This window comes from Pseudorasbora parva, chromosome 3 (assembly GCF_024679245.1).
Source record: "Pseudorasbora parva isolate DD20220531a chromosome 3, ASM2467924v1, whole genome shotgun sequence".
NCBI classification, from domain to species: Eukaryota; Metazoa; Chordata; class Actinopteri; order Cypriniformes; family Gobionidae; genus Pseudorasbora; species Pseudorasbora parva.
The window spans coordinates 14,912,972-14,940,566 of NC_090174.1; the positions used below are offsets into that span (position 1 = coordinate 14,912,972).

At 42.1% G+C, this 27,595-nt stretch overlaps 1 protein-coding gene across 1 annotated transcript; it reads right to left on the reverse strand.

The window, feature by feature from the left end:
* Nucleotides 1-2,128: 2,128 nt before the first annotated feature.
* Nucleotides 2,129-27,289, reverse strand: tmc2a (transmembrane channel-like 2a). The gene is made up of 20 exons (XM_067439984.1): nucleotides 27,181-27,289; nucleotides 27,003-27,041; nucleotides 26,184-26,553; nucleotides 25,059-25,208; nucleotides 19,422-19,512; nucleotides 18,012-18,093; nucleotides 17,676-17,782; nucleotides 16,931-17,029; nucleotides 16,314-16,456; nucleotides 10,025-10,172; nucleotides 9,587-9,775; nucleotides 8,758-8,937; nucleotides 8,508-8,666; nucleotides 8,216-8,344; nucleotides 8,059-8,126; nucleotides 6,857-7,096; nucleotides 6,048-6,173; nucleotides 5,880-5,958; nucleotides 5,651-5,768; nucleotides 2,129-2,369 (listed from the first exon to the last, which is right to left on the reverse strand). The coding sequence occupies exons 1-20, from the start codon at nucleotides 27,218-27,220 to the stop codon at nucleotides 2,161-2,163; spliced, it is 2,766 nt and encodes a 921-aa protein (XP_067296085.1). The 5' UTR covers nucleotides 27,221-27,289; the 3' UTR covers nucleotides 2,129-2,160.
* Between the last annotated feature and the right edge of the window lie 306 nt (nucleotides 27,290-27,595).

Below are 27,595 nucleotides of genomic sequence, written 5' to 3' on the forward strand. Positions count from 1 at the left end.
CCAAGTGGCATGTTTGTTTCTGTGTCAGCATGTCATTCGTCACTACAGACAATCAACACAGAGCAAGTGATATGTGCCTGTAACTTTTTCAAGTTACATGAATAGAAGATGGGGCTTATGCAAACAAACATAAGCTATAGAATGGACTTATAAAGGTTTAAATTTGTATTATGTGAGAGTTATTAGAACTCTCAAAGGGGGGACTGTGGGATTACAAATTTATAAATTGTTATATCAAGGTTCCAATGTAATAGTATACTAACAGTTTGTTATGTACATAATGCTTTACAGTTTGGAGGTTCAGGTTGACTACATTCTAAGGAGATCAAGCTAATCAGTCTTTTGTCTTTATGCACTTCCTGATCTATAAGCAACATTGTCAGTGATCACATTTGCATCTATTCATCTGATTGGTACTGTTATGCTGATAGGATTTGGATTGGTGGTCTGATTGGCACTGTTATGCTGATAGGATTAGGACTGGTGACATGGAAATGTATGAGGTGTGTCCCTTTTTTACCTAAACAACATGTGCATTCCTTTGTTTAGATTGTCTCCTCCTCTACTGTGTAAATCCCTCCCCCTGAAATGTGGATAAATTACAATGTATACTGTTTAGAATTAGACTTGGACGACTGCAGCAACAGTGTGTTTCTCAATAAAGAGGAACGCCTGCCCGAAAGATATACCCAAGCTCTCCTGGTCTTCACTTCTGAGTTTCCAACACATTCTCATTTCTCTGGCTGTTTTGTGTTTGTGAGACACATTTGGGAAGGAACACAATACAAGAGAAAATATCGAGTGATGTTGTTTAATCATACAACATCACTTGATATTTTCTCTTGACTTTCTTCCCAAATGTGTCTCACAAACACAAAACAGCCAGATAAACATTATATTATACAGTCAAGGGTCAAGAGCCCAACTAAAGCAAACACTTATCTCCATGATGGTGACTTCCAACAAAACTATTATTTTATTTAAAACAGAAATAAAGTCAGTCTGGTTAGTTATAGTTAGTTCACATATTATTATTATTATGTTTAGTAACTTACGATTTTTTACTTACCGATTTTAAGATTGCACGCAATGAAAAAGTCTCCATCTTAATTTGAATCAGCAACAGAAAAGGACCACCTTTTGTAAATGTCCTCCAATCAGTGAATTAGTTCTTGTTGCCAGACAGAACTCCTTGAATGGCCAATCACATCAAAGCAAGACCAGAGTGAGCTATTTTAATTAATTATGATTTTGAGTTCATTCAACTTGAAATCTTAAGTTTATGTATTTTGTAGGTAAATAAGTTATACTAACTTATATTTTTGAGTTTTTGGACTAAACTAGTAATATTTAGTCAAGATTACTTGATTTGTTTAAGTAAAGACAACATTAGGGTTTACAGTGTATTTATTATAAAACACAAAACAGAATAGGCAACAAATGACAACATTGTACCTGTAACTTTAGTATATGCAGTGGTATAATTTACATGCATAACATTTCACATACAGCAGCCCTAAATAGTATTTACACACTTAAGACACAATTAAACATGTATGGATGTCAATATAGACAAACATCGAAGCAAGCTTTATTTTAAAAGATAAATGCTAGAACACACTTCACAAGCAAAACATTTCACAATTCTTTTTGATGATAAAACAACCAATATATTGTTTAAAATTAAGAAAACAAAGTATTTAGACACTTTTGGATGTCAAATGTTAGTGGAATATGATTATAGTTAATATGATGAATGACACCCAATAAACTGACTTTATCTCAACTCAGTTGGTTAATAATAACTGCAAAAAATAAAATAAAAATAAAAATAATTATGTTAATGCAGGGAAGAAGTTTATTTTAAGAAAAGTTCTGGCATCTATTAGAAGATGCTAATTGCTAATTGCATTCTAACATTTTTAGATGTGACTGAGTGTCCAAATTCCTTCAGGGCCACTGTATGTATATGATACATGCAATTTACAAGGATATTTATCATTACAAATTTCTGCAGGAGTGTCCAGCAGCAGCAGCAAAAAAAAAAAAAAAAAAAAAAAAAAAAAATTAAATATCCTTTCTCTGGAAAAACAACCAATGCTTACATTAATTTTAGAGTGTGTAGACTGCGAGGACACACAATAATGAATAGATCACACATTAGCGCCTAGGGGGTGGCCCTTGACCTCTGCCTGCCCCTGGTTGGCCAGGTAGCGGTCCAGGTCCCCTGGGGCCTGGTGCTCGAGTCACAGGCCCCCGAGCATTAGGATTGGCCGAAGCGAGTGACACATCTTTCTGCAGACGCACATCACTTCCAGCTGTGCCTGGTTTCACTTTTGGAGATTTTCCACCCTGGTCTTTTTTTTTTTCTAAGACAGAAAAAAACAAATGGATTGAAGGGTGACAATTTTACTTAAATGTGCCATATTTTTAGATAATTTCTTTATAATTCTGTTTAATACTACTCAGATACATATGACTTACAAAGAATTATATGGCCGTGCAAAAGTTTGGCGTTGTTATGAATTTAAATTGTTTTTAAAAGAAGTCTTGTATGCCTACCATAGCTATATATACAGTATATTGACAAAAGTGTTGGTACGCCTGCCTTTCTTGCACCCGAAATTTAATGACATACCATTCTAAATCAGTAGGGTTTAATATGGAGTTGGCCCACCCTTTGCAGCTATAACAGCTTCAACTCTTCTGGAAAGGCTTTCCACGAGGTTTAAGAGTGTGTTTATGGGACATTTTTACCATTTTTCTATAAGCGCATTTGTGAGGTCAGGCAATGATGTTGGACAAGAAGGCCTGGCTCACAATCTCCGCTCTAATTTATCCCAAAGGTGTTCTATTGGATTGAGGTCAGGACTCTGTGCAGGGCAGTCAAGTTCATCCACACCAAACTCACTTGTCCATGTCTTTATGGACCTTGCTTTGTGCACTGATGCGTAGTCATAATGGAACAGGAAGGGGCCATCCCCAAACTGTTCCTACAAAGTTGGGAGCTTGAAATTATACAAAATGTCCTGGTATGAGGAAGCATTAAGAGTTCCTTTTACTGGAACTAAGGGGCCAAGTCCAACCTCTGAAAAACAACCCCACACCATAATCCCCCCTCCACCAAACTGTTCACTTGGCACAATGCAGTCAGGCAAGTACCATTCTCCTGGCAACCACCAATCTAGACTCGTCCTCCTGCCAGAGAGAGAAGCGTGAGTCGTCACTCCAGATAGCACGTCTCCGCTGCTCTAAAGTCCAGTGGCAGTGTACTTTACACCACTGCATCAGATGCTTTGCATTGGACATGGTGATATAAGGCTTGGATGCAGCTGTTTGGCCATGGAAACCAATTCCATGAAGCTCTATACACACTATTCTTGAGCTAATCTGAAGTTCACATGAAGTTTAGAGGTTTGTAGTTATTGACTTAACTGTAGTTAAGTTGCCGACTTCTGCGTACTGTTCGCCTCAGCATGCGCTGACCCCACTCTGTGATTTTATGTGGCCTACCACTTTGTGGCTGAGTTGCTGTCTGCATGCCTAGGTACTTGATTTTTTATACATTTGGCAATGGAAGTGATTGGAACAACTGAATTCAATGATTTCCAGGGGTGTCCGGCAATATAGTGTATTTGAAAATGTAATTTTTTCAGTTTTTTTGCCATTACTCCAATCTTCAGTGTCACATGATTCTAAAATGCTTAAGTAACATTTCTATTATTGCAAAAACAGCTGTGTTACATAATAAATTATTTTTTGTAATGGGATGAAGAATAAAAAGTATTAAAACTATTAATTTATTTCAAAAGTTCTTTCAAACAGTAGTAAATGAAACAGCAAGTTTTATCTAATAAAATATAACACTCTGGCATTGATGGTTCCATGAAGAACCTTTAATTTTCATAGAACAAAAGTTGATAATGGTGTCAGGGTTCTTCCCTGTCATTCTTGTCTTTTTTCAATGTTTCTATGTTTATCTTGTGCTTGACCACATGGCTGTGTCTATGTTTATGTTGGCCATGTGCTCCCCTGGGCCTGCATCTTTGTTTCATGTTTCCACGCCCCCTTGTTTTGCTTCTGTTTACTTCTCTTTTACCTGATTGTGCTCAACTGTTCCAGAGACTTCCCTGGTACTTCACCAGGGAAGTACACTAAAGTTAAGTCAGATTTGTTTTTGAACTTTCCTCGCTAACTTTCCTTCATCTCATTCACTTGGACATGCATAATTTCTTACAATTGCTTTTTACGTTTGTGTTACACACATGATTCTAAAGGCTTGTATGTATTCTTGAGCTTATCAAAAATATAATATAAACAAACATTAAATAAAAACCTATTAAAGGACAACTCCGGTGAAAAATGAACCTAGGGGTATTTACAGATGGTTATTCAGTAGATCGTTCTCTGGGATGCCTTTTCTTGAAAATCGAATGTAAAGAGTTTTATCTCTAAAAACAGATTAGCTTTTAATGCTTGTCTATGTGGCAAAGAGTAAGTAAAATTAAATCGCTAGTTAATACCACTAACAAGGCTCAAAATAGCCTCACACTAACACGGTAACATAATGAGGGTCCCTACATGCAAACCGAAGCATTGAGAACTTTGTAAGTGCACAGTTTAATAAGAAGACACTTTATAAAGACAGTACATTACACGTATACAAACAGCAGCCATCTTGGAAAAAAGTCTCGACAAGTCGAGCCACGAGTCAAGTTGCATACGACGAGTCGAGTTACATACGTAACAAAATGGTTTCTCTGTTTTTTGTCAGTTTTTTTCTTGTTGATTTTGTTACTCTCTATTTACAGTATATCTAGAATTGACTAGTTTCTTCCAGTTTTATTTATATCCTCTTCTTTTTCTTTTGTTATTCTAGTCATATATATATATATATATATATATATATATATATATATATATATATATATATATATATATATATATATATATTATTATTATTATTATTATTATTTTTTTTTTTTTTTTTTTTTTTTTTTTGTTGTTGTTGCTCTTGACACATATTGCTTTCTCTCTTTGTGTTGTCTTTTGTTATGGTGTTGAGTGTTGTTTTTTTCCAGTCCTGCAACCTGTTTCCCTAGCTGCTGGTTTCTCTTCCTGCAAGACCGGTTTCTGTGAAATCTTCAAATATCAAACCTCTGGTTGATTGTGCCCTTGCCTGTTCTACACCACTACCATCCATCTAGTGCTGCAGTTCTTCAGCCTGTTGTCATGTGGGGCTGGTTTTAGCTGTCATCCTCAGCTTGTCAACCTGTCTACGTGTTTTGTGTCCTGGCCTGTTGTTTGATCGTTTTATATCACACATTTCTTGTGCCTGTCTGCTGTTTATTTATAATTTCCGTTACTGTTCATTCTTTGTTCAGTTCTTTAGGTTATTAAAATGTTCTTCACACTACTAAAAATAGATCTTTTAAGAATGTTCATTTAAAGGTTATTTTAGGAACCAGAATGTTTATATTTATATATATATATATATATATATATATATATATATATATATATATATATATATATATATATATATATAATGGCATCACTGTGAAAAAACATTTTGGAACCTTCATCTTAAAAAGTGTACTACATGGTAGTGCATGATCATCAGTAACATAACATTCTATGCAATACCCACCTGCATTATTCTGGGCATGATGCACAGGAGAGTTTTTGGGAAGTAGATCCTCCAGGTCCTTCATTACTTGATTAGTGCTGTCTTTGTTGTTCCGTCTGTTCTTCTCCTCATCTCTTGCCTAAAAACAAATGTTAGAAACACACACTATATAAAAATTTTAACAAACTTGTGCCATCTAACACATCTTAGCATGGATTGTTGTATATCCCTGAGCATAAACACTACTAACCATCTGCATTTTCTTTTTTAGCTCCATATTGGCGTTCTGGTAGGCCTGTGACACTGAATTCAGGTAGTAAATGGCCAGACTGTGAAAAAAAAAAATCAATAACACAAATGTAAGGAATTTTCCTTGTATTATGTGCTCATGAGTTTTAAATATTTATAATTTCCTTACACCATGAGAAGCACTGCTGCTATAATGAGTCCAGGGTTTGCTAGGTAGCCAAAGATCGTCCCCATAAAAGCAGGTAGATCCAGATCAATGGTCTCCATTACAATGTCAATCATTTTAGCCTTGCCACTGTGGTAACAGGAAATGTCACAACAAGCATGAGTAAATTTGATAGTAAAAATGTATTATAGCATGTATGTGCTTGTGTGCATAGGAGTTGTTTTTGTGTGTCTGTGTCCTGGTAAACCCTACTTTATGGGGACAAAATGTCCCCACAAAGACGGCAATATCCAAAGTCTGTGTGGGGAAATTGTATGGTCCCCATGAGGAAAACAGCTTATATATGATACAGAATTGTTTTTTCTTCCTGTTATTGGTTAGGTTTAGGAATAGGGGGGGGGGGGGGGATGTGTTTTTTTACAGTATAAAAATGATTTTCTTATGAAATGTCCCTGAAAAACATGGAAACACAATGTTTGTGTGTTTATATTACATTGTGGGGACCAAATGCCCCCATAAGGATAGTAAAACCTGAGATCACCTACATTACCAGCTTTCAAAAGGCTTATAAATCATACAGGATGATGTTTTCTGAAAATCAAAAATGCAGAATGGTTCCTTTAATGGGTACGCTTAGGGGTAGGGGCAGTTTAGTGGGATAGAATACAGTTTGTACGGTAAAAACCATTACGTCTATGGGGAGTCCCCACAAAGATTTAGTGAACCAAACGTGTGTGTGTGTGTGTGTGTGTGTGTGTGTGTGTGTGTGTGTGTGTGTGTGTGTGTGTGTGTGTGTGTGTGTGTGTGTGTACCTGAAGGGTCCACAGTCAAAGGAGGGAGGCAAAGACATGATGGTGTAAACCACAGGCAGGAGACTCAGAAAGAGGATGAGCAGTAACAGACCCATGTAGAAGTTATTGGATTTAGAAGCTTTAAAGACTCTCTCATGTGGGACGTTACAGGCCATTACAGCCCAGCACTGGTAGTACATAGAGCTCAGGAGCCGCAGAACATTGATGCCCACCAGACCAGGAGCATAGAATGCCCCCATCCTGACAAACACAGACAAACAAATTTATATCTACACTTACAAAAGAGTATGTGGCTAAATCTTGTTTTGTAATTATGTCCAATGTAGTGTTGATGTAATTAAAATGTCTAAATTGTCTCTCTAAGATGAAAAGCTTCAAAGCATTTGATGCAGTCTACATCAGGCGTGTTCAATCCTGCTCATGTTACCCCACTGTCCTGCAGAGCTCCTACTAGCCTCAAAACAACTGCCTGGAACTTTCTAGTATGCCTAGTAAGACCTTGACTGGCTGGTTCAGGTGTGTTTCATTGGAGTGTAAGCTGAACTCTGCAGGACAGTGCCACAGTGACCCTCCACGAGCAGGATTGGACACCCTTGGGTTACATGGAACCTTGTAAATATCAAAACCAAAAATTTCCACTTACAGCAACTCTCTTTATGTTTATATCTTAATTTGATACACGAATTTGCCACACAAATAGTGTTATGGAAAGCACAAGCTTTCAGTTGATTCCAACATTCTGATGCTAACATAGCTAAGCTAACCCCTGTGAAAAAGTAGCCTACACTTCAGCATACATTTTCCTGTTAAATTAAACCAACAGTTTGAACTTAAACCACTGCATGTGTGTATGGGAGGCTTTTCAATTTGGGTAGTCTAAATCCAGGCGGAAATGGTACCAGAGTAATTTAGTGTAAATACTTTACTTTGTCTAAAAGAAATGTCAAAGTGATGCATATCTCCAGAAAGTGGAGACTCTAAGCTTTCAAATGTTACCACATATGCCATCATAGCTCCTCCACTGAAGTTTAAAATGGAATGTATATACATGACGATGTCATTCCGGACCCTGTACAGGCTCCGTGGAGTTTAAGTGGTTTTAAATAGGACTTAAGTATATCTTTTATTATGTAATTTCATAATTATATTGTCTTTGAAATATGGCAAAAATGTACTGTTGAATGACAAGCATTCATTCGTACCAAATCATTCCTTGATTAAATACCAATCCAAGCACATTGCCGCTTATGTCAAATTCACCATAGGAAGGCTGAAAAAAGAAAGAAAGAAAAAAGGCTGTTATCAAAACATTACATGACAGTTTAGGTTGCTGGTTATGAACCTATAACTTTGACTCACCCAGCCAGCCTCCAGATCCCAGCACCAGCAGTAGTTCAGGAAACGTACAATCAGCGCTCTCAGGAAGTCACCGATGAGGATGGTCAGATAAGTCACCTGTATATCTGATATGGTCAGCTTCACAAACTCCTAATGGTGGGGTGGAAATGGTTTGAGGTAAATGCTTTGATTTCAATTACAGATATAAAGCCACAAGAAATATGCAAACAACTATTTATATTAGAATGTCTTATATACAATATACAGTATTTTGTATATGATTTCTGCTAGAGGAATTAGATGGACACTTTACTAATCCCACTGCAGTTTCCCAGCATGGACCTCTGATGACATCGGCAGGGTCCATAGGAGGTGGAGTGCCTGTGTAGTTTGGGTTGTTGGCCGTGAAGTTGGCATAATACTCCTTAATGTACCAAAGGCTGGCATTTTTTATAGAATCCTCTTCTTCAAGCTTGAAGCAAAAAAATTACTTAAAAATCATTGATGTCTTACTAGAAATATTGAAAGAACAGGAAATAAAGTGTTATCATCAGAATACTTACTTTCGAATTGACCTCATCGAACAGAGCAAGCAAAAATGTGTAGAGGTTGCCAAGGAAGAGTGCAAATATACGCCCCAGCTGCCACTTGAGAGCGATACGTGGGTGGTATTCTTCAAGCTCGGCAATAGTCTCAAAGAGCATCGGACCCACCAGACCCAGTAGAGACATGATAATCTCCATCTGAGATACAAATTATATTGTTATTACATCATCTAAGGGGTTGGACAAAGAAACTGAAACACAGTTTTACTCCACAATAATTTGTTGGTATCATGTAATCTAACGTCTAATACACGTCTAATATATAATTATATATAATAATTATGCAAATGGAATACGAGTGATCAAAAATTTGGCCGCCCAACCATGAATTTTGATTCAACGCTCCCAACTAAATGCAACAACAGTTTTGGTGCAAAAAGGAGAATAAAGGTGCACATTTCATTTCACAATTGGGCAGCTGTGGTTTTATGTTTTTTTGGAAACAATCCAGGTTAGTACTTCAACATCCCTTAAAGACAGCTTCCTCCTGCAGGTACTCCTGTTGGATTTGGTTCACCCTACGTGGTGGTAAGCTGCCATTACCCTGGACACCATATCTTTCGAGACATCACAAAGACTTGCTTGTCTTGGTCACGGATGAGCCAGCGAGACGTGCACCAACAATTTGTCCTCTTTTGAACTCTGATATGTCTCCCATTATGTTGTGGATTGCAATATATTATTTACAACTGTGCTATTGCTCTGTTTCAGTTTCATTGACCAATCCCTGTATCTTGTTAGTGTACTTAAGAAAAGATATTAAATGTGGCCCTATGCTTATATTTACCTCATTCTTCTCGTACCATGAGAGGTTGTCCATGTTTGCAAACTCCTGGGATCGTTTGACCACAAAGTAGATGAGATAGCCACTTCCACCCAGTGTACAGGTGATGAGAAAGTTGGCTAGGACACGTAAGAATCTCCTCAGATGAATGTTCTCATCCTTTTGGTTCTCCTGTTCATCTACAATGGACTCCTGCAGAACACATCAGAGGTTCCAAACTGAGAAAATCTCATGAATGACCATTTTGGAGCTACAGACATTTATAGTAGGGACATTTATATATCACTTAATATGGCCAGACTATTTGGTTTAACATGGAGAGTTGACCTACTCAGATCTTTGAATGGACAACCAAATAGTAAAATGAAAAATGCAGTGGTCAGTAAATCAACACCTACCAAAGCACTTCCACATATACACAATATACACAAAAGCACATACTTTGAAGCTGGTGGTGATGGAGGCGTATTTATTGTCGGCTGTCTCAGCGTTCCCAATAAGATAATCCCAGCTGGTGAACATCTTCCAGGCAAAGGTGAACTCACTGTCTTCTCCGTCCCCTCCCCCCACATCTGCGTTTTTAGCCATCCTAACAGCGAGAGTGGACTTTATTCAATACTTGTAGAGAATCCAATCTCGCCGGCAGGATAACAGAAGCGCAATTTCCAATTGAAGTCAAAACAACAACTATCGTGTTGGTAACACTCATACAATTATACCGTGTGGTAAACTTTCTGTTAGGCTAACTGGAGATAATGTTTTGTATTTAAAAATATTACAATACACCACAGGATCAATAAAAATGATACCGGTTCTTAAATTGAGTGGAACGAAGGGAAGATTTGCATTCATTTCAGGCAGTTCATAAAAAGCTACCATGACATGTTTCTCAATTGCACCTTTTTGAACATTTTGCTCATAATTGCACCCTTAATTTGTGCAGCTGAATTTATATCTCACAATTACACCTTTATTTCTCAAAATTGCTACTATTCATACTTGCAACATGCTTGTATATTTCGTTGACAAAACTCAAGCATCTCCCTTTTATAGTAACGCTATACAATTTAAGTCTTTGCATCTGCAGAATGTGTGTTAAAAATGTACTACATTTGTGTAAAATGCAAATGTAAAGCAGATTTTAAATATGCATATTCAGAACATTTTTAAATTACAATAATTCAATCAAAATTCAAATGTTGTTTTGCAGCCATTTTCTGTGAATTGCAAGGCTTCAGATTCATTACTGTTATGGGTAAATAACTAAGAATGCATCATGTGCTACAGAACGTCTCAGGTTACGTATGTAACCCTAGTTCCCTGAGGGAACGAGATGCTGCGTCGAAACGCTGTGAGAACGCCTCTGCGTTAATGCGTCGTGAAGCGCCTGTAGAACCATTCCATCGGAAAAAAGATCGATCGTCGGCGTGATGACGTCATCGACCGGAAGCTATAAAACGTCCGTGAAAACAAACAGGAACTAACTTCTGATAAAGCCTGAAGTAAGTGATCACGGACACGCCGGGAGTATGGCAGAGCGACGCAGCGTCTCGTTCCCTCAGGGAACTAGGGTTACATACGTAACCTGAGACGTTCCCTTTCGGGGAACTCGAGCTGCGTCGAAACGCTGTGAGAACGCTTATACCCACATCGCCATAGGACCAAGTGTCTCGTATGTGTGAAGCCGAAGCGCACACGGTTACGAGAGTACCTGTGCCCCTACTGTAGATGCCAAGTCTAGTTCGTAGAACCTGACGAAGGTAGAAGGAGACGACCATCCGGCCGCGTTGCAGATATCGTGGAGGGAAGCCCCCGACAAGAGTGCTTTAGAAGCAGCCATACCCCTGGTTGAGTGCGCCCGGACAGCCAGTGGAGATGGCTGCCCGGTAGCTTCATAAGCAAGTGAGATGGCCTCGACCACCCACTTGCTCATCCTCTGCTTGGATACTGGGGCCCCCTTCTTAGGGGGTCCAAAGCAAACAAACAATTGTTCCGATTTCCTCCACAGGGCAGCTCTGTGGACATAAGTATCCAGTGCCCTCACAGGACACAGCAGATTTAACCTTTCCTGGTCTGACGTCATAAACGGAGGAGGACAGAAGGCTTGTAGAGTGATGGGGCCCCGTGGGCTCGTAGGAACCTTGGGGACATAACCCGGCCTGGGATGCAGAATTGCTTTCACCATCCCTGGCGCAAACTCTAGACATGAGGGCCCTACTGACAGGGACTGAATATCTCCTATCCTTTTAAGAGATGAAATGGCCAAAAGGAAGATAGTTTTTAAGGTGAGGAACTTATCCGAAACCTCCTCCAGAGGTTCGAACGGAGGTCCGGACAAGCCCCTCAAAACAATGGCCAAGTCCCATGCTGGGACCCTCGAGTGCATAACTGGCCTCAACCTTAATGTGCCACGAAGGAAGCGTGTAATTAGAGGGTGTCTTCCCAAAGACACTCCACTGCAAGGGACGTGGAAGGCACCCAAGGCCGCCACGTACACCTTAAGTGTGGAGGGGGTCAACCCTGCCGAGAACCTTGCCTGCAGGAACTCCAGCACTGTACCAACCGGGCAGTTAACTGGGTCCCACTGGCGTTCTCTGCACCATGCTGAGAAAAGTCTCCATTTCAAAGCGTACAGCTTCCTTGTGGACGGAGCTCTGGAGTGTAGGATGGTCTCCACGACCTCGGCCGAGAGACCTTCCTCTATGAGCCTAGCCCCCTCAGAGGCCAGGCCCACAGTTTCCACATCTCCGGGCGTGGGTGCAGGAATCTCCCGCCCGCCTGAGAGAGTAGATACCTCCTGATCGGAATCTCCATCGGAGAGCCTTCCAGGAGAGATATCAGGTCCGAAAACCATACTCGGGTCGGCCAGTTCGGAGCCACTAGAAGTACCTGGGCCCCGTCCCGGCGTACCCTCTCCAGAACTCCTGGAAGCAAGACAATCGGGGGGAAGGCGTACAGAGGCAGCCTCGGCCACTCCTGTACCATGGCATCCAGCCCCAGCGGGGCCGGATGGGTCAGAGAAAACCACTGCGGGCAGTGAGAATTCTCCGCCGAAGCGAACAGGTCTATCTCCGCTTTCCCATAAACCTTCCAAAGGAGCTCCACCACCTCCGGGTGGAGTCTCCAGTCCCCGGGCCTCGGCCCCTGTCTCGACAGGCTGTCTGCTTCCTGATTCAGGGCCCCCGGGATATATACTGCCCTGATTGACAGCAATTTCCCTTGGGCCCACAGGAGGATCCGATGTGCCAATTTGTCCAACGGACGAGACCTCAGACCCCCCTGGTGATTTATATAGGCCACCACGGACGTGTTGTCTGTTCTGACTAGTACATGGTGGCCCCTGAGGTCGGGCAGGAACTGTTTCAATGCAAGAAACACTGCGAGCATCTCTAGCCGATTTATGTGCCAGTGCCGCTGATGTTCCTGCCATAGACCCTGGGATGAGCGACCACTCATGGTCGCCCCCCAGCCCGTGAGAGAGGCGTCTGTCGTTAGCGTTACGCGACGAACATGAGCCCCCAACACGGGACCCTGAGATAAAAACCCCGGGTTTTTCCACATGACCAGAGCACGTAGGCATCGCCGCAGGACTTTGATCGTGCGGAGCGGATTTCCCCTCGGGGAGAACCCTTTTGTTTTGAGCCACCACTGCAGTGGCCTCATGTACAGTAGGCCAAAAGGTATCACGTTGGACGCTGCTGCCATGAGACCTAACAGTTTCTGGAACCGTTTCACAGTGACGGCTCGGCCTAGCTTCTGTTCTTTGGCGGCTGCCAGGATCGATGCTATGCGTGTTGGCGATAATTGCGCCCGCATAATTACCGAGTCCCAGTTCACACCTAGAAAAGTGGTTCTCTGAGCCGGAGAAAGCACACTCTTCTTGGCGTTCAGCCTCAACCCCAGCTTCGACATATGGGCGAGAACAGCATCTCGATGCTGAACCGCCATCTGCTCTGTATTCGCTAGAATCAGCCAGTCGTCGATATAGTTCAGTATGCGGATGCCCTGTAGACGCAGCGGCGCCAGAGCTGCATCCACACACTTGGTGAACGTGCGGGGTGACAGTGCTAGACCGAAGGGAAGTACACGATATTGGTATGCCTCTCCCCCGAAGGCAAACCTCAGGAACTTCCTGTGATGTGGAAGGATGGAGACATGAAAATACGCATCTTTGAGGTCTATGGTGACAAACCAATCCTCCGATTTGACCTGCGCTACAATCTGTCTGAGTGTAAGCATCTTGAATTTGAGCTTGGCCACCGAGCGATTCAATAGCCGCAGATCTAATATCGGGCGTAAGCCCCCATCCTTCTTCGGCACGATGAAGTAACGGCTGTAAAAGCCAGACTCCCTGCTGGGAGGGGGAACCCTCTCTATAGCCCCTTTTTGCAGGAGTGTCTCTACTTCCTGTGCCATTACCAGAGCCTGCTCCGGGCCCACCTCTGTAGGTAGGACACCGCAGAAAGGAGGTGGCCGACTTTTGAATTGAATGGCGTACCCCCTTTCTACTATCTGCAGGACCCAACGAGATATATTTGATAGACGTTTCCATTCGTCTAGAAAATCTACTAAGGGAACCAGCCTCTCGAGGCTGGCCTCTGGTGTATTTTGAGCAACAAATGCAGTGCCCTGAAGCGGCGGACCGGCAGGGAACGACTGACTTGACTGCTCGGGGACCCCCCGGAGGGGGTGCGGACCACCCTCGGGTGGCCCGCGGAGACCGACTGCGCCCCGGCATTGCGGCGGGGTTGGCAGTGCGGCCCCCCGAGGGTGCCGTAGGGAAGCGGGTACCGTTGGCAGGGGTAAACACCGCTTCCCTACGGGGGGAACCACCCTCAGCGTCCTGACGCTTCTGGCGTCAGGAACGCTTCGACGAGGCCTTCTTGGCGATCAGGACTGTCCGCAGATCAGCCCTGCCCCTCGAAGGCCTCGCCTGAGAGCGCCGCCCCTCGTCCCCGCGCTGAGGGGGAGCTCGAGCGGCGACGCTCTGCTTTTGTTGCGCCCTGTGAGCGGAGCTCGTACTCGGCTTAGGCTGCCTGATGTCAGCGGCAGCCCCAGGGACCTGGACCCGGAGAGGGAGAAACTGCTTTAGCGCCGCAGCTTGTTTCTTTGACTCCTGGAACCTCTCGGTGACAGTGTGTACTGCGTCACCGAAGAGGCCACCAGGAGACAGCGGCGCGTCGAGCAGGAAGCTTTTCTCCCTCTCCTTGATTTCAGTGGGGTTGAGCCATAAATGCCTCTCCGTAGCCACCAATGCTGCCATAGAGCGGCCAACACATCTGGCCGTCTCTTTGGTGGCCCGGAGAGTAAGATCAGCTGCTGTTCTTAGCTCATTTATGACATCACCCCCCACTTCATCACGTCCATCTAAGTCCCTGAGCAGGTCAGCCTGATAAGCCTGCATTATAGCCATGGTATGCAGGCATGCAGCAGCCTGACCTGCTGCCGAGTACGCTTTGCCCACCAGTGCCGACGTTGTTTTTAATGGTCTGGTGGGCAAAGTCGGGGCCTTCAGGGACGATGCCGAGGAAGGCGAGAGATGGCTCGCGAGCGTCTCTTCTACCTTTGGCATCGCCCCATAACCGTAGTGCTTCAGCCCCATGATGTTGCTGTAGACCGAAGTCTGAGGGCTGAACACACGGTATGATGCCGGTCTCCTCCATGATGTTGCCACCTTGGTGTGCAAATCATGGAAGAATGGCAGGCCCCGCCGCTGAGGTTCTGAAGCGCGAGCGGGCAGGAATCTTTCATCTAATTTGCTAGATCTCTTTCTTCCTGCCTCAGATCTTTCTACGGGCCAGTCAATATTTAATCTGGCCACAGCTCGCGTTAGAACCTCAGCGCATGCACATGCGGTAGGAGCGCATGCTGCGCTCCCAAGCAGGCAACACAAAGAGAGTGTGTATCCCCACTCGTGATGTAGCGTGGGCAGGGATGTACACACCTCTTGAACTGACTGCTTTCACTCGCCATTTCTCTATCTATTTATTTTCTCTTTTTTGTAAATATAAGGAATATTTAACAAAGGGTGGAAAAACTCTTTCAATAGACAGACAAAAACACCAAATAGACAGACAGGTTCACACAGATCGCTTCCTGAAGGCTCAGAAGCTAGTTCCTGTTTGTTTTCACGGACGTTTTATAGCTTCCGGTCGATGACGTCATCACGCCGATGATCGATCTTTTTTCCGATGGAATGGTTCTACAGGCGCTTCACGACGCATTAACGCAGAGGCGTTCTCACAGCGTTTCGACGCAGCTCGAGTTCCCCGAAAGGGAACAGTGTGTTTATGAATACTAATATAAATATGATAAACTGAAGTTTGCAGTATCAAGCAGCAAAACAGACGACACTGGAAGCATCACTTGAGTGTTTTGGGAACTAATTAGTAGAAAAGATAGTAGGAGTGTTAAATTTACAAAAAGCTTTTTTATTAACAGTTCCACTAGTGCTAAAATGAAACACTGCACCTATAAATTGGAGGGTTAATTGTTTTTTCTGCATTAGTGTCTATTCTGCAACCAAAATATGTGTAACCATTTTAGATAATAGACAATACACTAGATTCTGTATAACCTTTTGTCATCCACGAAGAACTAAAAAAAATTTAACCTTTCAATTTTTTTTTTTTTTTTTTTGCATAGGCATACACATTCAGTCATATGTACTTCTCAAGAACATTTCATGTCATTGCTACAACATCTAGCAATGAATGAAAGAGGGACTCACGTTCGGATCACAACCATGAGGCTATACCCGAAGGTCCCAATGCCCACCATGAGGTAGGACAGAGGGAGACGAAACTTCAGGAAGCCAATGGTTCTCTGGTTATTATAGTAGCCATAGAAAAGTACAGAGTACTTGCAGTAACCCTGTCAAAGAGAAGGCATCAAAAAACATTATTGACAATCATACATTTATATTAAGGTAATGAGAAATGTGAAAAATGCATAATTCCATGACAGAAAATATCTACAGGGGGTCAAAATTCTGAGGGTTTAAATTCTAATTTAAACCTGTAAATAAACGTGAATAAAATAAGTACGTTTTGTGGTATTAATCATGTGAACGGATTGGTACAGATGTTTTTGCTTCCATTGTAAAGCACAAAATATTAATTTTCAAATCATACTGGAGAGCATGAACATAAGGTTTTACATGAACTTGTGGAGTTCATGCTGCTGCTGTCAAAATAGCTACATAAAATACTAAGAGGTTCTGAATTCAGATTTATTTTTCAATTCAACTTTCACTCAAATTGTTGGCTGAAAATTGCTAAATAGACATGTTTTCACTAGTGTTCTCAAAATTTCGGACCCCATTGTATACGTGAATCATGATCTTACATTGAAATCCGTGAGAACAGAATAGTCCATTGCAGTGTCTTGCTCTGCTCTCGGCACAGTTTTCCGAGGAATGGATCCATATGGAAGTCCCATGAGAACCTTGTGGATAATAAATCCTTTGTGAAGGGCAGAAGCCATTTTAAATATGCGTTATTGATATCTTAAGCCAAAATTAAACCAAAAGAGTACACTCTAAAAAAAACGGTGCTATATCAAAGTGGTTATTTGGCTTGTAATCTTAGGGGAACCACTTTAGGTGTTGTACAGCACATAATCTTGGTGATTCATGGGTTCTTCAGCGGTTATTCACCTGTTCTTTGGGATGACTGAGGTGCTATATAGCACCATTACCATATACAGAATCTGTTACGCCCCTGTATGGTTCTTCAAGGGTTTTTCAGTGGTTCTTTGGGTTGCTATATAGCACAACTGCCATACAAAGAACCTTTCAAGGCCCTTTAAAGGTTCTTTACACACCAAAGAACTACTGTTGGTGCTGTTTAGCACCATTATTGAGGAAGAAACACAATGTGATATAGCACCTCTTATGGGTTCTATATGGCACCATTTGACAAAGGTGCTGAAGAGCACCTTTAAAGATATGGTGCTATTTGGCACCAAAAGTGATTCCCTTATGATTACAAGCCAAGAACCACTTTTGGTGGCAAATAGCAAAAAATTTTTTAGAGTGTATCATTTTATTTCTTATGTAGGTAAAGCACAACATAATTGATAAAACACTGACCTCTGGTATCACAACCAGGCCAAAAGTCAAGCCAAAGAGGACCAAGTTCATGCCGTACATCCAACGGAGGAAAATAAAGTAGGAAGCAACTGAGGAGCCAAAGTGACCTGCAAGTGGATTAAAAAATCACCAAGGCTCAGAATTAGGAACTTTCAGTTGAGTACCTTTGTTTGTTTTTTTTACTTGGAAAAAAAACATTCAAATACATGAATATGGCTCTATAATTTCTAATTCTGTACAGGTCAAAGAAAAACATTTCTATCATCAGTAAGAGAGCTTAAATGTTATGCACCATTTCTGTATGTAACATAATATATGGGAATAATTAATACTTACTCTCAACTTCCTTTATTTTCCGCTCCCATGGGATGCACGACGTCCTAAAATTTTCAAAATCTCTTTGAAACTTTATCCATTTCTGTATGAGGCACAAAGCAAATAGAGAATGTTTGGGAGGCTGCATGTAACTTTTTTTATGTTTTCCAAAAAAAGGTTATCAGTGTTAAACTATTGCCATCATAAAGCAAAGGTTTTGTAGTATGGTTGCCAAGGTATTCAAGTAGTATTTCAACCCATTGCTATGTTGTTGATAGGGAGTTCTGGGTGTTTACTACAGTCCCTGACAAAAGTCTTGTCGCTTATCTATTTTCTAGAAATACCTGATATTAACCTGACTTTTAGATGATGGGCTGAAAATGGGCTGGCCTTGGATTTTCAAGCCAACAAACGGTCCTCTCGAGCAGTTGTCTTGCGGTGTCTGCCTGACCTAGGCTTGTCAAAAATGTCTCCAGTCTCTTCAAATCTTTTTTTTATCCTCTGTACTTGACGCTGAGACACATTGAAGGTGTCTGCCACATCAGCAGTGGATCTGGTCTTCAGCCTCTTGATAATCAAAACTTTAGTCTCTGGGTGAATCTTAGGCATGTTTGCAGAGGTCTAGTTGCAGTTGATGTGAAGGTCTAGCGTACTGGGGTTCTTTTTATACACACTTGAGACCTAATTGATCCATTATTAGTCACAGGTGAAGCTCATATGACAAGGTGACAACCTTTTGACTTAATGGGCTTTACCAAGCTGTGAATATTAGAATACTTTTTGAAAGTTTAGTTTTTCACTGAAACGTTATCACAAAAGCTGCACTGTAAAAAATTATTGTTGTTTTTTGTTGGTTTAACTTAAAAAAGTAAATAACCTGGTTGCCTTAAAATTTTGAGTTTATTGAAATAAAAAATTTGAGTTGATACAATGAAGGAAATTTGTTTAATAAATAAGAAACTCAAAATATTTTTGTATCTGAACCACATAACATTTTTGATAAATCACTTGTTTCACTGCGTCATCAGAAATAAAACACACAATTCCCCAATATGCTTACAAAATCTTTTAATAATATTTTAATAAAGGTTGTCGGATCTCAGAAAATATTCATTGTATTAACTCAAAATTTTAAGGCAACCAGGTAACTTTTTTTTTCTAAATAATTTTTTACAGTGTGGTGGGAGCCACACTGTAAAAATGAGCCATTTCTTGTAAAAAAAAATCTTGATTAGAAATATATTTCAGCGGCACTTTAGGTCAATTTGTACACAAGCGACAAGACTTTTGTCAGGGACTGTAGGGCATTGCTAGGTGGTTGCTTAAAAAGTGTACACCAAAGTCTCTATAAAACATTCTAATCTGATCTCTCTTAAAATAGGAATGTTTAATTTTCAGTGATGCATAACGTGAAGATTTTCATATTCCTACCTTCATCATCATCACTTTGTAGGCATATAGTTTCCTGCCTTTCCCTTTGCCCAAAGCACCTTCAAATTTATCCACAAACTGCTGAGCCTCTCTACAGACACAAGGAGAAAAGGGTAGGTGGAGATTACAAACTTTACTTATTACTGAAAATGGCCACAGTAAGACTTAATGTTGGTTATCAGAAATCACACAACGAAAGAGTTCCACAGATAGGCTAAAGTCTTTAATTAGAATATCAAACACTCAGGAGATATGTAGGAGATTTATACACAGGATTAACAAGGGAACACAGAAATCAGTAATCAAGGCAACAAACAAGGCGTGTGTCTGAAATCGCCCCCTACACCATTAAATAGAACACTATTTGAGGAGACAGCCATTTGGTATCTGAAACCAATGTGGATTGTTATTAAGTGTACTCATGTAATCCCATAATGTCTGCAGTAATGAGTGCACTCAACGTCCAAAGAATACCCATAATGTACTGTCATAATGTGACAGTCGTACCAAATGAATTCCCGGAGAACTTCGGGGGCACTCTGTGTCTGAAGTCAGGGTATAGGGGCCGCTCTCGGACACAGATAAGGATAACTTAATAACTAATATTGCAGAGAAAACACAGAAACATAAAAAAAACCATAATGAAACACATAACTCTTAACTGGATTAATCAATCAGCTTCAAGAACTAGAACTATCTTTTTTCAGTTAGTGTATGCGTTCATGAGCTCAAGGCTAGATTATTGTAATGCTCTACTGGGTGGTTGCCCTGCTCGCTTAATAAACAAACTCTACCTGGTCCGAAGCAGCACCTTGAGTTCTTACTAGAACCAGGAAGTATGTTCATATTAGTCCAGTTCTGTCAACACTGCACTGGCTCCCTATTAAACATTGCATACCTTTTAAAATCTTGCTTATTACTTACCAACCACTAAATGGTTTAGCTCCCCAGCGAGCGCTTAACACATTATACTCCATCACGTCTATTGCGGTCACAAAATTCAGTTGATAATATCTAAAATATCAGAATCAACTGCAGGCAGTTGATCCTTTTCCTATTTAGCACCTAAAATCTGGAACAGTCTTCCTAGCATTGTTTGGGAAAAAGCACTATATAAATAAAGGTGACTTGATTAGACTTTTAAAGGTCCAATTCTTCGCGTGTTTTCGAAGCTTTGATTATGTTTACAGTGTGCAATATAATATGACTTTATGTTTCGCGTGTAAAAAAACACAGTATTTTTCACACAATTTACTTATCTGTATACCGGTGTTTCCTCTGTCCTAAAAATGGCCTGATGATTTCCTTGTTCTATGAAGTCCCTCCTTCAAAAATACGTAAAAAGTTCTGATTAGGCCAGCGCTTCCCGCGCTGTGATTGGACAGCAGCTTAGCGCACGTACCAAAAAGGTCCCGCCTCTTATCATAACGGGTAGATACGCGCGCTCAATGTTATTGCAAAAATGTCTGTATTGCCTTATCAATTTGAGCCAGAATCAGACCCGGAGAATATCGAAGAGGATCGATTACAACCTGCTCAGGAAAAACTTTTGCTGGATGTTTCAGAATGGTAAGCTGTCTATTCAGTAGTTTAAACTGATCATTACAAACACCAAGAATCAATGGTGTCTGAATGAATTACTACACTTTTATATGCTAAGTTTTTCGGATTAGTTTCAATTACCATCTAACATTAGTTAACAAAGCTAAACAGGTGTTACATGCACATGGGGCACCTGGCCGGACACGAGTGTCTGGGCTAAGGGCAGACTTACTGGCGTCGGCGTCATCAGTGCTGGAGGAGCTCAGGGCTCTCGGGGAGCTCACCTGAGAAGAATATCGCACGTATCCAGTCCGTGGAGTGGAATGGCGAGCAAGTGAAGACACCTGAGCCAATCCATTACCGGCCACTTGTAGAGGCGAGTACATAGTCGGATACAGGCTCCACTCGGAGATTGTAGAATCTGGCGAATGTGTTTGGTGTCACCCAGCCTGCAGCTCTGCAGATGTCTGTCAGCGGAGCGCCATGTGCTAAAGCCCAAGAGGAGGCCACACTCCGAGTGGAGTGTGCCCTGACCCCAAGGGGGCATGGGCACCCCTGCTGCTGAGAAGCCAAAACAATGGTGTCCACTATCCAGTAAGACAACCTTTGCTTTGAGAGAGCCTTCCCTTCCAGCTTCCCACCATACCAGACAAAGAGCTGGTCTGAGGTCCTGAAACACTGCATCCTGTCTACGTAAGCGTGGAGGGCGCGTACTGGACAGAGCAGTGCCTGGGTCTGCCTCCTCCAAAGGAAGCGCTTGCAGGTTCACCACCTGGTCTCTGAATGAAGTGGTGGGAACCTTGAGCACAAATCCAGGCCGGGGTCTCAGGATCACGTGAGAGTCAACCGGCCCGAATTCCAGGCACGCTTTGTCAACCGAAAATGCCTGCAGGTCCCCTACCCTCTTAATGGAGGCCAATGCGGTCAGGAGCGCTGTCTTCATAGACAAGAACTTAACATCTACAGACCACAAAGGCTCAAATGGGGCCCTCTGCAGAGCACTTAGAACTACTGAGAGGTCCCAAGAGGGTACGAGAAGAGCGCGAGGAGGATGTAGTCTCCTCGCACCTCTTAGGAACTTGATGACCAGGTCGTGCTTACTTACCGGTTTACCGTCCCAGAGGTCATGATAGACATATAAATCTTCAGGGTGGACGGAGATAGCCTTCGATCCAACCCTTCTTGGAGAAATGAGAGCACAGACTCGATCAGCATTTCCAGGGGTCTTCTTGGCGGGAAGAACACCAACTGACGAAGAGGTTCCACTTCAACGCATAGGCCTGTCTCGTGGACTCACCTACCCACTGTAGGTGGTAGGGTACTCAAACCTCCCGTGTCCCTCCCAGGAGCCACACGTGGAGGTTCCAAAGATCAGGAGGAGATTTCCTGTGGGTGAGGAGGGTGCCCCGTCTCTGAGAGAGGAGATCCTGTCTCAGAGGAATCAGCCAGGGAGGGGCTGTCGCAAGGAGTACTAGTTCTGGGAACCAGGTCCGGCCGTGCCAGTACGGGGAGACCAAAAGGACCTGCTTCTTGTCCACCCTGACCTTGCACAAAACACGTGCAAGAAGGCTCACTGGGGGAAACGCATACTTGCGTAGGCCCTGCGGCCAGCTGTGTGCCAGAGCATCCGTGCCGAGCGAGCCCTCAGTCAGGGAATAGTATAGGCTGCAATGGGAGTCGTGGGAGGCAAACAGATCTACCTGTGCGTCCCCGAACTGATCCCAGATCAGCTGGACCGACTGGGGATGGAGTCTCCACTCCCCAGGGATTGGCTGAATCCGTGAGAGCTCGTCGGCTGCATGGTTCAGGATCCCCGGGATATGGACAGCACGAAGGGACCTCAGGCGCTTCTGACTCCATAATACGAGATGGCGGGCGAGTTGGGACATGCGGCGGGAGCGTAGACCGCCCTGGTGGTTGATGTACGCTACAACGGCCTTGTTGTCCGACCTGACTAGAACGTGTTGTCCCTTCAGCAACGCTAGGAAGCGGTGCAGGGCGAACCGTACTGCCAGCAACTCGAGGCAATTGATATGCAGCCGGCGCTGGCTCTCTGACCAGAAGCCGCAGTTACATGTCCATTGCACATGGCACCCCAACCCATGGTGGACGCATCTGTTGATACAACAACATGCCTGGAAACTCGTTCTAAGGGCACACCTGCCCGTAGAAAGCTAAGGTTCGACCACTGGGTGAGCGTCTGTCTGCAGGCCCGTTTCACTGGGACCCGGAGCGTGCCAGACTGCCATGCCCATCTCGGGACTCGATCGCGAAACCAGTGCTGAAACGGTCTCATATGAAGCAATCCGAGCGGCGTCACCACGGCTGCAGATGCCATATGCCCCAGGAGCCTCTGAAACAGTTTCAGTGGAACCGCACTCTTGCTCTCTAACTGACGGAGGCAAGTCAGCAGTGACTGCGTGCGCTCGCCGGTAAGCTGCGCACATGGCGACCGAGTCAATCTCCATACTGAGAAAAGAGATCCTCTGTACGGGGCAGAGTTTGCTCTTCTCCCAGTTGACCCGAAGGCCCATACGAGCTAAGTGGTGGAGAACCAGGTCTCTGTGTTCGCACATCCGGTCCCGAGAGTGGCCCAGTATGAGCCGAGATAAGATAGGATATCTTAAGATAAGATAAGATATCGTCAAGATAGTTCAGGATGCGAACCCCTTGCTGCCTGAGTGGCCTGAGGGCTGCCTCGACAATCTTCGTGAAGACGTGAGGGGACAGAGCTAGCCCGAATAGGAGTACGGCATACTGATATGCCCGCCCTTCGAATGCAAACCGTAGGAACGGTCTGTGTTGCGGAAGGATGGACACATGGAAGTACGCGTCCTTCAGGTCGATCGCTGCAAACCAATCACATGGACGAACGCATTCGAAAAGGTGTTTCGCAGTCAACATCCTGAACGTAACCCTGTCAAGGGATCGGTTTAGGACGCGAAGGTCCAGGATTGGCCGAAACCCACCGGATTTCTTTGGTACAATGAAGTAGGGGCTGTAGAAGCCGGACTTCATCTCGGCTGGAGGGACGAGCTCGATCGCGCCCTTCGCCAGTAGGGTAGCGATCTCCGCACGCATGACAGGGGCATTGGGCCCCACCATGGTGAACCGGACACCCCGGAAGCGGGGAGGAGCTCGCGCAAACTGAAATCGCATAGCCGAGCCTGATGGGCCACGCGACCCAGCGGGACAGTCCCGGCAGCTGTATCCACGCTCCCAGGGAGTGTACCAACGGGGTCATACGGAGCACCGGCGTACCCTCGGTGGAGCAGCGAGGCAGTGTTACCGGCCGGTTAGTAATAATTATAAAATATTCTTATAATTTTTCTTAAGTTAGATAATAATAATTCTATTCTTAAGAATGTTTTGTGAATTAGGCCCCAGGTCAGCCATTTTTTACCAAAAAATATTAAGTTTTGGATTTTTTCCTTTATCTGAATGGAACGAAACTGAGTAAAGGTTTTGGTATTTGCTATGTAAACACACAAAAATCATGTATATGATTTTAAAACGTTAAATGGTCCTGAAAAAACACTTATTACGAGGAGTACTCCTCATTGTCAAAAATAATTGGAAATGAATGGGAGATGAATTTCATCTAGTGGAAATGTTTGGTACTGCACCCCCAACAAAATTGTACTAATTTCTTGAGATATCAACCTCAAATTTGGAGCACAGCTTGTTTAAATTTATGGCTTTGATTTTCTCATAGTTTTAATTTTAGAGTGGCATGTTTTGGAAAAAAATATTTTTCAGGTCTATTCTCAAAAAGTGGTCAACGGGTAATACATGGATCATAAGTGTTCCATAAATATAATTTAGTATCATAAAATCCACTGAAAATACAAAATATTTAATTATCAAATTGTATAAAAATATAATAAATTAATTTCGTTAAAATAAAAAAATCAGCAAGCAGCACCTGAGGGTAATCTCCTTAATACTTTTATTTTATATTAATTGTTTTATTAAAAATAATAATGCACATAAGTCCTTGCTGTACTTTGAATTTAGTCATGGCCTAATGGGGTGTCTTGAAGCTTATTGATTCATTTTAACATTTTTTGCATTACATTTAAGATTTCTCAGTACTTGAGGACTTTAAGTCGTCTTTTCATTCGCCAGGGCTTGTTTCTGATGTTTGCTATCAGTTTCTTCTTCTCCTCCACCTCCTCCATCAGTTTGGCCATTTCTCCTTCAGACATGGACTCCTCCTCTTCGTCTGATTTGGAATCATCACCACTAAGACATAGAGAACATACATAACAATTATGTTTTCAACACTGGTCGTTTGTTGTGCTGAAAGTCTGGAAGTGTGGGATTCAGTTGTTTAGTGTATGATGCAGTTTTTCCATCTGTAGTCAGCAAATGTGTGATGCCTAGTGTTTATAAAGGTTGTGTAGTGTATTTAAAGGTTGTGTAGACAGGAAAACCTTTTATTTATGTTTTTTTTTTTTTACAATAATAATAATAACATAGAATGATGTTTAAGTACAAGCAATTAACACTAAACCAACCCCTAAGCTTAAAGTAATACTGACAGTACATGTAATTACTATAGAAATAACATTAAATTATGCATAATTACATGCAACCAACCCTAAACCAAACCCTTACCCTAATTATATAGTAAGTACATTATTACTGCATACTTAATTGTATAATTATACAACAAGCTCAAATTAAAATAAAGTGTAACCATAAGGACATTTTTAAGTACTTATTTGTATAATTACACTGTTAAGGACACATTAAACTAAAGTTTTGCTTAATTTTGTACCCATAAGACTAATATCAAGCATATATAGATAGAATTTCCAAGCTTTTAAAATGGAGATTAATGCATGAGCTCTAACCAGTACAAGTGTGTGTCTAGAGCGTATGGGGAGACATAGTATTAAAAATGCAATGGCTTTAAATAGTTAAAATGATACTGTCACTGTTATAGGGAGAGGCTCTGATAGCTGACCATATATTTTCTAACAAAACTAACCACTTACGATAATATGGCATGTTATTACACCTTAAAAACGTTTCAATAAATATTTGGGGATGGACTGTAAAATAGAGAGAGAAAAAAAACATAGTTAGCTTATTTATTTACAGTTCCAGGAGAGCTGTGTCTTATATTCAGTGTTCTCTTGCTATAGGTGTCGTGAGCAGTTAATTAATTATCACTTCATTATCCAGTTCTCGTTACCACTTTTGTCTGCATACCTACTGTTCTTTTTCTTCTTTTCATCTTTGTCGCTGTCTTTGTCGTTGTCCTTGTCTTTCCCTTTCCCCTTAGCATCTTTCTGTTTTTTGTTCCCACCTCTTTTGCTTTTTCTGCCGGACTTCTCATTCCCTCCATCTCCCCCGCTCTCTCGCACTTTTCCTCTTCTCCTGTTCCCGGCACATCTCCTCTGAGGAATATCATCATCGCTGTCTTCCTCAGCCTGTGCAGCTTTCTTTTTATTGGCCGCTCGACGACTTCTGGGGGGTTCATCGTCCTCATCTTCATCCTCACCATCCTCACTGGCGGCTGCTTTGCCCCGTTTGCCTGCTGCGGATTTTTTAGCACCCTTGCCTTTTGCTCTTTTGTCCTCTGAGAAAAACAGAGCACAATTGTATTGTTATGGAAATGCATAAAAACAAGACACTCTCGCTCAGTAAGAAAGATAAACTTTTTTCAGTAAGAAAGAGGAAAAAAGGGTGAGGTTTCATTTTCAAAAACATGCTGTCACTATGTAGATATTTAGTTTCTAGTTTCTAGGTTATAAGCATCAGAAATAGGTAACACTTTATTTTAACGTGTCCCTTTTACACCTTACATGTATTTACTATAGTAATAACTATAAATTAGGCATAATCCTAACCCAAACCCTAATCCCATCCTAACCTGTGAGTACATGTAATTAATTAATATCACTCTATGTTTAATTACACTATAACAGGGACACATTAAAAAGTGTAACCCAGAAATACTGATGTTTTCCTTCTACACCACCACTAATAATAAAAAAGAAACCAATTCAGTGTAATCTTTTTTCTTACCTTCTGCACTCTCCACTTCTCCATCAATGTCTATTCCCACTACCAAAATGGGAAAAATTGCATGAGTAGCTCCCTAAGCACTAAATATCAAAGGATGACACCTTATAACTAAAATAATGGTTTTTAGGTTAATGCAACTATTAAAATATGCTACATTTAAACAATAAGTACAACTCACCATCTTCCAGTTGTCTCGCTGAGTCACTTTTCTTTGGCATTTTGATGCCCCTCTGATCCTCTATTGGTCTCTGAATTATTTCCCTTGCATCTGTGGTCTAACAAATTACTGCACAGGTGTGCAGCTGCTCTCGAGTAACTGACTCCCTATTGCCATAGCAACGCCACATGACCTCACCTGTGCGATTGATGTTAAATGAGATGGAAAAATTGTCTGGTTGATTTGAATTCGGTTTAAATCTTTTAGAGAGAGAAAAAAAATCTATTTAAGACAAAGGAAATACACAAAGCACAAAACAGCTCAAAGAAAATTAAGATGATCTGAGAACTAACATGAAGTCAAACAAATCTAGCCTCTCAGAAGAGCAGATTTAAATTCCATCAATGTTTAAAAGAACAATCAAAAAGCATTCCGG